The 12683-nt window shown below is 43.6% G+C and overlaps 1 protein-coding gene across 5 annotated transcripts in view; it reads right to left on the bottom strand.

The window, feature by feature from the left end:
* The window catches only part of ATF6 (activating transcription factor 6), a 419899-nt gene that overhangs the window by 393329 nt on the left and 13887 nt on the right, over positions 1-12683 (bottom strand). For all 5 annotated transcript variants that reach the window (XM_084636803.1, XM_084636800.1, XM_084636801.1 and 2 more), the window contains exons 3-6: positions 10190-10277; positions 9782-9873; positions 5699-5810; positions 3620-3829 (exon numbers count right to left, since the gene is read on the bottom strand). In XM_084636803.1, the coding sequence (XP_084492929.1) occupies positions 3620-3829; positions 5699-5810; positions 9782-9873; positions 10190-10277 (502 nt within the window). The remainder of the gene's footprint in view (positions 1-3619; positions 3830-5698; positions 5811-9781; positions 9874-10189; positions 10278-12683) is intronic.

The raw sequence follows: 12683 nt of genomic DNA, 5'->3' as shown, positions 1-12683 counted from the left end.
GTGCCTTGTACAGCACCTAGCACAATGGGGTCCCAGGCCATGACGAAGGTGACTAGGCACTATGGTAAAACAAATGACAATATAAAGGTCCACACATTATATATTTGTACAGTGCCTGGCAAAATGGGCCCTAGCCTCTAAGCACTGCTGTAATACTAATTAGATTAAGAAGATCTGTAACCAAAATCAAAAGGTCATACTCACTACACCAAATGCAGAAGGAAAAACCTCTCTTCACCTGAGCTCCTATTTGTGACTCAAGAAGCAGCCCAGGGTCTAAACAACTGTAATTTACAAACACAGGCTGCTTACCATAAGTTAGCAAATCTGATCTAACTAGTCAGTTCTTCCGGTTGCTTCCTGATTTCTTTAGCACCTTTAATCTCAAGATCCTAGTGCTTTGCAGTACTGAAATTCAGCCACCCCAGAGATGGAGAACACCAACTAACTATTGCCCACTTAAAACCACTTAGGTGGAATTTTGGCTAAGGACACCCTGTAAGCTGGGGGAACTGCTCCACAGAAGAGTTTTCTTCCTCAAGAGTTTATGACAAAGTTTACAATCAGAAAGCAAACAGAAAATTTCGGCAGGAGCCCTGGGTGTGGATCCTGACCTCCCAAATGATATTCCCTCCCCGCATGCTCTCCCCAAGCCACATTCATACCACCTATGCTAGGGAAGGGGGAAGCTGATCTTATGTTAAAACTTGTTCACAAGGGCCAAGTAGTACCCCTTCTCACCACTGTCATATTTCCACTCTTACAGAAAGGGATCTTTTCACCATTTTATTCCAGATACTACTGAAATGCATTGCATCTCATTGGACAAGTACTTCGAAAGGATTAAGGGCTGTATTACCCCAACTAGAAAGTGAAATTGTAGTTCAGGCAGTCTGATAATTTAGGCAAATCACACCTGACAAAAACTTTCTGCCAGTCTCTCTGGCTTTAGCCTAACTCCTAGTGAAAAAGCAATCAATAGTGAAGACATATTTCCTTAGATCTCTACCAAAGCATTTACACACACACACACACACAAAACAAGTTTTCACATTTCCCGGTACTTGCATTCAAAGCATTTTTAGTTCAAACAGCTGCTGAACTACAAGTATTTTTCGCCATCCGCTGGTCAAAATATGCAACTACATGAGACAGTTTCAGAGAATCAGTGGCCATTCCACACAATGTCTGTTCTGAATTTGCTAGAGGATAAAATACAGCTCTGAGATTGTCAATGAAGACTGAGCCCACTTCAGCAAATAACAGAGCAAGTATGGCAGCCAAACCCAAGAATGCAGAGCTTAGGGGACTGTTAATGAGATAAGGAACCTTTCCTCTCTAGTTCCCTAGTTCAAAGCTGGCACAGGGCTGGGTGTGACCAGTCAGCAACCTCCGATACCTCTTTGGTGGCCTATCTGAACTGAAATAATAGTTCCAGTTCTTTTGCTAGTAAGAAGCTTTCATTATCAAAACATGCACCAAAATTAAAATTAATAATAGTTTCACGTTATGAATTCTTGAGGGAAAATGTCTTTTGTAGTGTGTTATCCCTCTGTTGATATTCACCCCTTCTTGCCAACATCCACCCTAATTGAATTGGCCTCGTTAACACTGACCTGCCCACTTGATAAGGCAATTCCCATCTTTTCATGTGCTGTATATTTATAACTGCCTACTTTTTTTTCACTCCATGCATCTGATGAAGTGGGTTATAGACCATGAAAGCTTATGCCCAAAAAATTTGTTAGTCTCTAAGGTGCCACAAGGACTCCTCTCTGTTTTTGAAGGAGGTTTGTAACCCTAACCTAACTGTGGCTATTTTCATTATTCATACAAATGTCTCTTATTTTCTGGATGCTACTAAATTCTTGGGCTCTGATTTCTGGGGCAATGAGTTACACATGGTGTGATAAATAAAGTGGGGGGAGCTCCCTTTTATGGACACCCAGCCAGCCAGTTCGCTATTAAATCCCTCTTGGTCTGTTCTCTGTTTGCTTTACCTGTAAAGCATTAACAAGCCCACAGGTAAAAGAAAAGGAGAGGGCACCTGACCAAAAGAACCAGTGGGAAGGCTAGAACTTTTAAATTTGGGAAAGAGAGTTTCCCTTTTGTCTGTTGTTCTTTGGGCTGGAGGGACAGGGCAGCAATGCTGTAAGCAGCTTTAAGCCAGGTATGATCATAAATCATCAGGTCATACCTAGAAATACTTATCTGAACTCCAAATGTGTAAGTAGATCAGACTGTTTAGCTAGATGCGATCAGCTTTATTTCTGTTTATTTTTTAAGGCTTGTGGATCTCCTCTGTGCTAATTCCAGATGCTTTTGTTTGCTTGTAACCTTTAAGCTGAACCCCCAAGAAAGCTATTTTGGGTGCTTAATTTTTGTAATTGTTCCTTTTAAGATCTAGCCAAAAGCCTAAATTCCAGATGTATTGTTTTCCTTTTTGTTTTTAATAAAATTTACTTTTAATAACAGGATTGGATTTTTGGTGTCCTAAGAGGTTTGTGCATGTTGTTTGATTAGCTGATAGTCACAGCTAATTTCCTTTGTTTCTTTTCTCAGCTCTTCCCCGGAGGGTGGGGTGAAAGGGTTGAGGGTATCCCACAGGGAGAAATTCCCAAGTGCTCCTTCTTGGGTTCAAAGGGGGTTTTTTGCATTTGGGTGGTGGCAGCGTTTACCAAGTCAAGGTCAGAGAGAAGCTTGGGAGTTTAATACAAGCCTGAAGTGGCAAGTATTAATTTTTAACATCCTTGCAGGCCCCCACTTCTGCACTCTGAGTGACAGAGTGGGGATTCAACCTTGACATGTGGTCATTATGCAGTGGGTAGAACAGCATTTTCTTTTTTCTCTTTTAAGTGTCATTTAATCACTTCAATCAATTCTGTGGAATGTCCTCTTGGTCTTTTATTATGAGAAAGGATAAACAAAAGCACTCTGTTAACCTTGCCTAGACCATTTGTTATCACAAGCAAAGCTGGCAGACCCATCAACTCTGATTCCCTCCACATGCTCTTTCCTCCCTTCTCATGTACTGCTTCCTCGCGTGAAACTGCCTCTCTAAACCTGTTTGCCACGCAGCCACCCTCTCCTCAAAACCCACCTCTTCACATAATCCTACGATTTTTATTTTTAATAGATCTTAGGAAACTATGAGTGTCCCAACTCCTCTCCTGCTTCTTTGTCAGTATGTGGTAGTCTTGATAGCATTTTGGAGAGTATTTATATCTTTGCAAAAAGAAAAAAGAAAAGGAGTACTTGTGGCACCTTAGAGACTAACAAATTTATTTGAGCATAAGTTTTCGTGGCTGAATGCATCCGATGAAGTGAGCTGTAGCTCACGAAAACTTATGCTCAAATAAATTTGTTAGTCTCTAAGGTGCCACAAGTACTCCTTTTCTTTTTGCGAATACAGACTAACACGGCTGCTACTCTGAAACCTGTTTATATCTTTGCATGTCAGTAAAGCTCTTACCCCCCCCCCCTTTCTGGGTCCTCTGTTTCAGATGTCAAAGCAAGCTTCACTCGCTTTACTTGCCTCAGAATATGGCATTTTCCTGTGTACCTTGAAAGAAAAAAAGAATCCATCTCAAGCCCTGCTCAACCACAACTAGTCACGTACCTTTAGGAGGGGCCGGCTGGATACTAACAACTGGCTGCTGCTTTGTCAGTGGCAAAAGCGTTGGAAGAGCCCGAATAATGATGGCTTTAGCCTGAATGCCAAGGCTGGCCTGAACTTCAGGTACTGCAGGCAGCAAGAGAGGCTTAGGTTGAATTGACGGTTTGGATGTTGTCTGACTAGACCTTTTTGGTGTCTTCACAGAGCTGTTTGCTGGGGAAAGAAAAAATCTGAGTTGAACCACGAGATCTAAAAATAAAAATTCTATACAGCACTGTGTGAGGGTTACTGAAGTCTTTCTTTGTCCATCTATTTATTAAAAGATGCCTCTTATACACAAATGGATTAATCTATCAGAAATAAAAGGGCTGCCTGCTAGAACTGGACTGCTGACACCTTTCAGTCAACATTTTCTCATACAAAGCATGTGATAATTGGGCCTGCAAATTTACCCTAATTGTGAGCTCAACTGTAAAGAGTATGTGAAAGTTCATAAAATGAACTCAAGGACTGTGTTAATATCATGCTTGGTACACAACAAGTGTGGGACTGGAAATTAAACAAACAAAATTGGTGTGTTGGATAATAGGCCTAATTAGTTTGTCCACCAATGAGGGGATGGACTGTTCCACTGATAATTCCCTTTTGTGGTCCCTAAAAAGAGAGACTTTTGGGGAGAAAAATCGGCTACTTGCACGAGCTGCATCATCATGGCTGCCAGCCTCACCATCTCCTGGGATCCCAGGACTTAATCCTAATCCTGAGAGATGTCCTGACCAGACCAGGCCAGAGAGGGGGACCCAGATGACATCACCTCCTCTATCAGCTCCAGCTTAATCCCAACCACCACCTAAGATGAAACAGGATCAGACTGTAACAACAGCTCTAGCCAATCTCAACTAACGTCTCTTTTCCCCAAAAGGACAGTTCCTATACTTGGATCCCGCGTAAGAGACTGTCCAACAAGGGATTTTTTTCCTTCTAAAGCTCTCTCCAGCCAAAGGAAAAAGGAGCAAGAGATATTAAAACAAAAGCCTTACTTAATACTTTTACATTTCAAACGCTTTAATTGTTTTTTCTTCTTTTCTTTATCTTTAATTAAAGGTCAAAAGGACTTTAAATGGTATGTTTGCCACACTACTAAGCATGCTGAGCTCTCTGTATACATAAGCATGGCCACACTGGGACAAAACAATAGTCCATCTAGTCCAATAGCCTGTCTTCTGACAATGGACAGTGCCAGATGCTTCGGAGGGAGCAAACAGAACACAATTTATTAAGTGATCCATCCCCTACCGTCCAGTTCCAGCATCTGGCAGTCAAAGATTTAGGGACACCCAGAACATGTCCCTGATCATCTTGGGTAATAGCCACTAATGGATGTATCCTCCATGAACTTCTCTCATTCTTTTTTGAACCCATACTTTTGGTCTTCACAACATCCCCTGGCAACTAGTTCCACAGGTTGACTATGCTTGTGTGAAGAAGTAGTTCACTACGTTTTAAACCTGCTGCCTATTAATTTCATCAGGTATCCCCTGGTTCTTGTGTTATGTGAAGGGATAAATAGCACTTCCTTATTCACTTTCACCACACCATTCATGATTTTATAGACCCTCGGACATCTCTTTTCTAAGCTGAACAGTCCCACTCTTTTTAGTCTCTCCTCAGATGGATGCTGTTCCATCCTCCTATTCATTTTTGCTGCCTTCCTCTGTACTTTTTTGAATTCACATATATCCTTTTTGAGATGGGGTGACCAGAACTGCATGCAGTATTCAAGGTGTGGATGTAACAGGGATTTATATAGTGTATTACGATATTTTCTGTCTTATTATCTATCCCTTTCCTAACGGCTCCTAACATTGTTCGCTTTTTTTTATGGTTGTGGAACACTGACCAGATGTCTTCAGAAAACTATCCAGAATTACTCTGAACCCTGAACCTTGTTTAACACTGTTTAATACTGGACAGTGACTTGGTTATGTTAACACCTTTACCTCATATATTCCATCTAAATTAATACAACAGGCAATGATATATGTGCCAATTGTGTGGTTAAAGTAAGCAGATCACTCTTACCAGACTGATGTGCAGCACTGGAAGTGAGCTTTTTATCTTTCTGACTTCCAGATCTCTTGCTGTACAGAGAGAGAGGAAACATCTGGGAGCTGGTGCTGAAGTCTAAGTCTTCCTATTGACAAAGAATATATAAAACAAATGACAAATCCTTCTTAGAACAGAAGAATGTGCTTATAAAAGCATTCAAATGCTGTCCGGATTCTACTTTCAGATCTGTGCTACTGACCACAAACCTAGTATTCCACTGTTCCTCTATAAATTATTTGTACTCCAGTAGGGTGCAAAGGCCCCAGTCAAGATCTAGCCCCATTATGCTCGGGCAGGGGTGGGCAAACTTTTTGGCCCGAGGGCCACATCGGGGTTGCGAAACGGTATGGAGGGCCGGGTAGGGAAGGCTGTGCCTCCCCAAACAGCCTGGTCCCCGCCCCCTATCCGCCCCCTCCCACTTCCCACTCCCTGACTGCCCCCCCGCCCCTAACTACCCCCCCCCGGGACCCAACCGCTATCCAGCCCCCCCTGCTCCCTGTCCCCTGACTGCCCCCCGGTACCTCCATCCCTAACTGCCCCCCAGGACCCCACCCCCTATCCAACCTCCCCTGGACTCCACCCCCATATCAAACCCCTCCTGCTCCGTCCCCCCGACCCCCAAGGACCCCACCCCCTATCCAACCCCCACTGTTCCCTGTCTCCTGACCACCTCCAACCCCCAAACCTCCGCCCCATCAAACTGCCCCCTGTCCCCTGACTGCCTCCTGCCCCTTATCCCACCACACACACCCCCACCCCTTACCTTTACCATGCCGCTCAGAGTGGCAGGACAGGCTTATCTGAAAGCCTGGGAGGTGAGCGTTGCTGCAGGGGAGGGGGGACAGCGGGGGAACGGCCAGGGGCTAGCCTCCCCAGCCGGGAGCTCAGGGGCTGGGCAGGACGGTCCCGCAGGCTGGATGTGGCCCGCGGATGATAGTTTGCCCATCCCTGTGCTAGGGGTTCTATATATACACATGAGATATTCCTGTGGATTCTGAAGGCTAAGACAGATGATGGATGAAATAGAGAGCGGTGAAGAGACTTGCCCAAGTCACCCAGCATCTCAGTGATCAGGAACAGAATCCAGGTCTCCTGAGTCCCAGTCCAAGGCCACTAGACCATATGTAGTACTCTCAAGTACAGATTTCCCTGCGGGCCCCTGTGACTTCAATGGGTGCAGGCCCAATATAGCACTCCAAAGTACAGAGCTCCCATGTAGAGAGAGCAGAACACAGGAGTCACAATGACAGAATCTAGAGATCAAAAGATCAGTGAGTCCCTCTCCTTGTTAAGACAGCATTTAGTCTCCCTACAGATGACGAATAATATTCAACTGATAACTGAAACAAAGAGTCATTCAAGCTGCGCCTGAACTAAGTTGATCTGAAAAGCTGTTTCTCATTACCGAAGAAACCAAATCACAATGCATAGCTGCTTTAAAAAAAGACGAAACAAAACACTATGCTCCTAACATCCTCTGGGGCTGAACACAACCTCTCAAATGAGGCACATACTGGCACAGCATGCAGCCAGCAAGCCTCATTGGTAAGGCTAAGATTTAGTCATGGGTATTTTTAGTAGAAGTCATGGATAGGTCACAGACAGTGATGCTACTACAGCTAGGGGGGACGGGGATGGCCCAGGACCACAGTTACTGTAGCTCGGGGGGACCAAGCAAGGGGGTTGGCCCAGGGCTGCCCCAGAAGCAGACAGTGCGGCTGGCCTTGGGGGCTGGCCTCAGGGTCAGCCACACCGGCCACTGTAGAAGTCATAGAGGTCACAGAATTTGTGACTTCCATGGCATATTTGCAGCCTTACTCATTGGAAGCAAAGCAAATAATTCACACTGATGCTCTTCAGATGCCACAGGCGCCCAACACTTCAGAACATAGCTCATCGTCCTGGCCTTATGGTACACACTTGTTTAAAGGATTAGGACCTAGCTACCTCAAAGACCACTTTATCCACTACATTACCCCTGTGTTGCACTGACTGCCTGCAAGTTCCTGGATGGAGTTCAGATAGTTGCTTGTAATCTTGAAAGCCCTAAATGATTTGAGGCCTAATTACTTGAGAGACTGCCCTTCTCCTCATGTCATGCTGGTACAGTTGCAATCAGCAGAGCCACCCAAGCTGCAGCTCCATCATTAAGTGAAAGGAAGCAGTTGGCAGGAGTACTCCATAAAGGTCTCTCAACTCCCTTCAGTTTGCCAGGCCCTGGATTTAACCTTGCCTTTAATGTGAAGGCTCATCTCTCTCCTTCCCAAATGCCCAGAAGGTGATTTATGGGCTGGGAAGTTTTATGTGGACTCAGGATGTTTATACACAGAGGGAAAAGCAGTCTGCTGTGATATTTATATTTTATTTTAATTTTTTAAAATAAATTATAGTTGTTGCAAGGACACGCAGGGCATGAGTTTGAATGATTTAAAAAACAAACAAACAAAAAACAATGTCCTTCAGTAACTATTCACATTAGCATGATGCTACTGGATAGACCCAGATTATCAGACACAGACAACACTCTTGGGGCCCGGAAAGTCTGCACACTGACCTCAGTGGTGATGCTGTTCAGTCCTTTTTGTGTTGCACTTAAATAAAGTGGTACTAAATGCTGTTTAGAAACGAGAGCACCTGTCCTTCCATCTGTCGGACTGGGGAGAAAGGAGGCAGCAGCTGTTGGAGGGGCAGGCCTATAGTGAGTGCTGTCGATTTCAAAACAGGCAGCTGTACATGAGCACAGCATAGTGTAAGATCTGAGGCCTTTTGCTGCAGTCATATTAGGAGAGCAGCAGCAATGAGCCAAGAAACAGAAAGTGACAGCCTCACATTTCTTCTAAATGATATCAAAACAATGTAATATCGGACTGTTAAGAAGGCACCCTTCCCAATAGTACCCACAATCACCAAATAAGCAAGGTATCTCTTGAGATGTTTAAAGAAAACTTTGCTTGATGGCATTCTGTCTGACAAGGAATCACTTATCAACAGTTGTGATTGTAAAATCTATATTTCTACTGTTTTGTCTTTATGGTCCCTACTTCTCTATTGTTTATGTGTATGGTCTCCATCTGGTTCTTTGATTGTTTCTGTCTCTTGCATAACTAATTTTGTAAGATTTATATCAGCTAAGGTGCTGGGGTATGATTGGTTAAAGAATTGTTTCACAATATGTTAGGATTAGTCAAAGAGTTATTTTGTAATATTTTAGTAAAATGATTGGTTATGGTATAGCTAAGCAGGACTCAAGTTTCACTATAAACACAGGTCCAAGAAGGAGTCCAGCTGGGAAAAGAATAAGAATAAGGAAAGACCTGGAAGAAGAACTCACCTCTAAGACAAAGCCTGAGATCAGAGCTGCTAAGAATCCTCTGCACGACCGTGACCTGCAGCAACCACAACCCAGACGAGACCGACCTTGCCTGGCCAACAGGGAAAGTTCACCTGCATGATCAGGATCGGTGAGCATAGCATTGTATGCTTAGTGAGTGTATTCTGCTTGGTAATTGTTAATAAATAGAGGATAAGGATATTACCGGGTAAGGCCCTTTCACTGGTAAAAGGTCCTGCAAACCTGCAGAAGATTACGCCTTGAGCCCTACGAACTGGGTAAGGATGGCCCGGAGCCCTAGAAACTGGGTAAGAGTATGTGCCTTTCGCCCAGAGCCTTAGGAACTGAGAAAGGGTGGGGGTGCCTAAATCAACTGGGTTACCCCTTGAGCCCTAGGAACTGGATAAAGGTGGATGCCCTAGAATGTGTGCAACAATAGGACGCTTGTACATGCTTCCATACCCCATGCTGTGTACATATATGCCCCTGTTTATTTGGGTCACCCACAGTGGCAAGGAAAGAAAACACTTTATACAGGAGAATGTCAGAAGAAAAGTCAGTGTTTCAGATGTAGGTATAACAAATTTTCTCTTTCATTTATACTGTGAAATTGAACAGAATTTAAGATGAGATTGCTCCTTTCATTTGTATTTTCTATATGAACCATAAGTCAGTTCATGCAACATAACTGCACACACGTGAGGCACCAAGACTTTACTACTTACAGGTACATGCTGCACTGAAGAGTCTGATAATGGTGAAGGGACAGAACAAATTGAAGTAGCTGGCGACTGAGGGTCTTCCTTCAAGTTTTCACCTGCAAGAGAGTGGTAAGTAGGCTTTCACACTGTAAAATCTTCTAACAGTAGGAGTTTAGCTCATGCAAGAAACATGCTGTTGTATTCCAAACATTAATTTCTGGAGTAAACCACACAAGTGAATGTAGTAAGACTACAGCAACTAATCAGTCTGAGACTCGTAGGGGAGACCAAAACAGTAGCCATGTCCCATCCCAGGAAAATCAATGAAGTACACAAAAAAGCCTACTCCAGCAAGCAGTACCACTGAAGTCAATATCCCTAGTAGTCACTCTTCTAAGATAATCATAGCTGAAACATTTGGCATGTAATTACCTATATAAGTATGGCTTGTCACATCCCACGGGCCTGAATCCCAAGACATCAAGTCCAAATCAAAGCCAAGGTTATAAAGACTGTTTTCCTGTAGATGATAAATTTAGCAAAAATAAGTTAGAGATGCAAAACAGAAAGTACTAAATATTGCAGCCACCAAGCACTACAGCTCTTAAGGAGGCAAAAGGATTTAGTCACCTCAATTTGCATGTTTCAGGTGGCATAGCAAGGCCACAAATATACATGAGAAGCCTTGAAAGAAGAGAGCTCTCAGTTAGATTTCACAAGACAGGGTTTCCAACTAAACAGACTTGAGCTGGGGAGTTATTTGTGGCTTTAGTTCAAACCTAAAACCTGACCTGAGTATAGGGAAGTGAGAGTAATTATCATTACTACAATTATTTGTACTCCAGTAATGCCTTATTAGTAATTATTTGTATTGCAGTAGTGTCTAGAAGGCCTAGGCACTGCACTCAGTGCTGTACAAACATGTAACAAATAACTCCTTTTTAATTATTTTTTGTAAGCTGTCACTATGGAGGGGTTGCATTTTATTTCATCTTTACAGTAAATTGATCTCTTCAATTCTAAGAAAGAGTCTCCATCTCCCCTTCCAAACAAAGGAAGATTAATTCAGTTCAGCTGCTCTGAGGCTGTGCAATACATTGTGAGCGTCTTTTGTAGAAAAGTTTCTGTTGGCACATTTAACTAAACAAGATGCTTTCATTCTGAGTAGATGGGTGGGGAAGGGCCATTAGAAAAACAACAGGCCTTAAAAGAAGCTTATTTCCCACATGGGGGCCTTCCTGAGGATGCTACAAACAGCCTCCTACAAATGGCTGCTGTGATACTACAGGATCATGTGACCAGGTCACCTGGTGCTGGACTCCATCTTGGGATATCAGTATTTTTCCACTGACTGGCATGGGAACCAAGCTTTGAAACAAAGGGTTCCCGCCATATGCAAAAGCTATATAAGGCAGGGGAGTGACATCATCTTGGTTCTTCACTGACTCCCCACCCAAAGAGACTCTTGAAAACACCTGAGGAACAAAGACTGAACTGCGGGAAGTGCTGAACCCAGGCTAAAGGGATTTTTACCCCGTGAATGGAACACCTGGGGATTCTAAGCTGTAAGCAAGTACAATTTGCCCCTTAAGAATCTGCAGCCAGCTTGTATCATTTCTTTGGGTGACAATTTTCTATTGATAGCTGATCTATGTAGTATATTCAGTTTGCGTTTCCTGTTTATTTGCTAGGTAATCTGCTTGGATATGTTTGCTATCCCTTACAATCACTTAAAATCTATCTTTTGTAGTTAATAAACTTGTTTTTGCCATGTGTGGGAGTCATAACTCGGGGCAGAAAGCTGTTGTATATTCCTCTCCACATTGAAAGAAGGAGCGAATGTCCTGAGTTTATGCTGTATAGTTCCCTGTACAGCGCAAGACCGTATAATTTTGGGTTTACACTCCGGGGGGGGCGGGGGAGAGGTGTGCCTGAGTAGCTGGCGCCTTCCAATGCAGTAGCTGGTCAAAGCGTCTGTATGTATCTGCTGCTGGGTGTGTCCCTACCTGTATGTGTGCTGGTGAAAGTGCAGGCTGGAGCCTGGAGAGAGCTTAGCAGCTTGTCACAGAAGTACAGTGTAAACAGGAGCCCAGGCTGGTGGGACAGGGAGGCTCAGTGGTACCCCAGTTCCAGATGGCATCCCAGGGGGAACCCATCACAGTGGTGCAGCGAGCAGGGTCATATGCACAGTTTGTTACTCTGAGTGAGATTGGCACTTGGTTCACTGGTGGTGATTTTAAATGAGATTTAAGTGTCTTGGCTAGAGATCAGTCAAAGAGGTTACCAGTTTGTTATTTTCTCTTCCCTTATTTTGGGCAAGGGAAGTAAGGACAGGAAAGCAGGAAAATGAGTGAAAGTAAAACTAGTAAAAAGCTGGACCTATGCAGATTGCAGGCAGACAAGAAGGAGAAAGAACACAAAAGACATATGGAATTAAAACAAATGGAGATTAACGCGCAAGAAGCTGAACACCAAAGAACCATAGAAGCAGACAATGCCAGGCAAGAAGCTGCACACTGAAGGGCTCTGGAACTGGAAGCCAAAGAAATGGAGATTCTTGTGATTGCAGAGCCATTGGCCTTTATTTTTGACAACTCATGGCGATCGGGGAGAGGAAGCATCAATTGAATTTGATAGAGAAGCAGAACCAGAACCCCCAGGCACCAACGAGCCCCACCTCTTCAAAATCCACAAATGGGAATGGTTGTGTCCTGCATGCAGCAAAACAGGGGACATTGTTGAATATTTCATCACCTTTGGGAAGCTGTGTGTACTCCATGAAATTTCTGAAGACCAAAAGATGCCCACTTTGGTTGCAAAGTTGTCTGGGAGAGCTCTGGATATATTCAATAAGATGCCAATTAGAGATGCTTCAGATTATAGTAAATTCGAAGATATGGTTTTAAAACAGTTTCAGATTATACCC

Source organism: Lepidochelys olivacea, assembly GCF_965140295.1.
Source record: "Lepidochelys olivacea isolate rLepOli2 genome assembly, chromosome: 8".
In the NCBI taxonomy this organism is placed as follows: Eukaryota; Metazoa; Chordata; order Testudines; family Cheloniidae; genus Lepidochelys; species Lepidochelys olivacea.
Note: the sequence above shows the minus strand (reverse complement) of the source record. Positions and strands in the feature narration are given on the sequence as shown.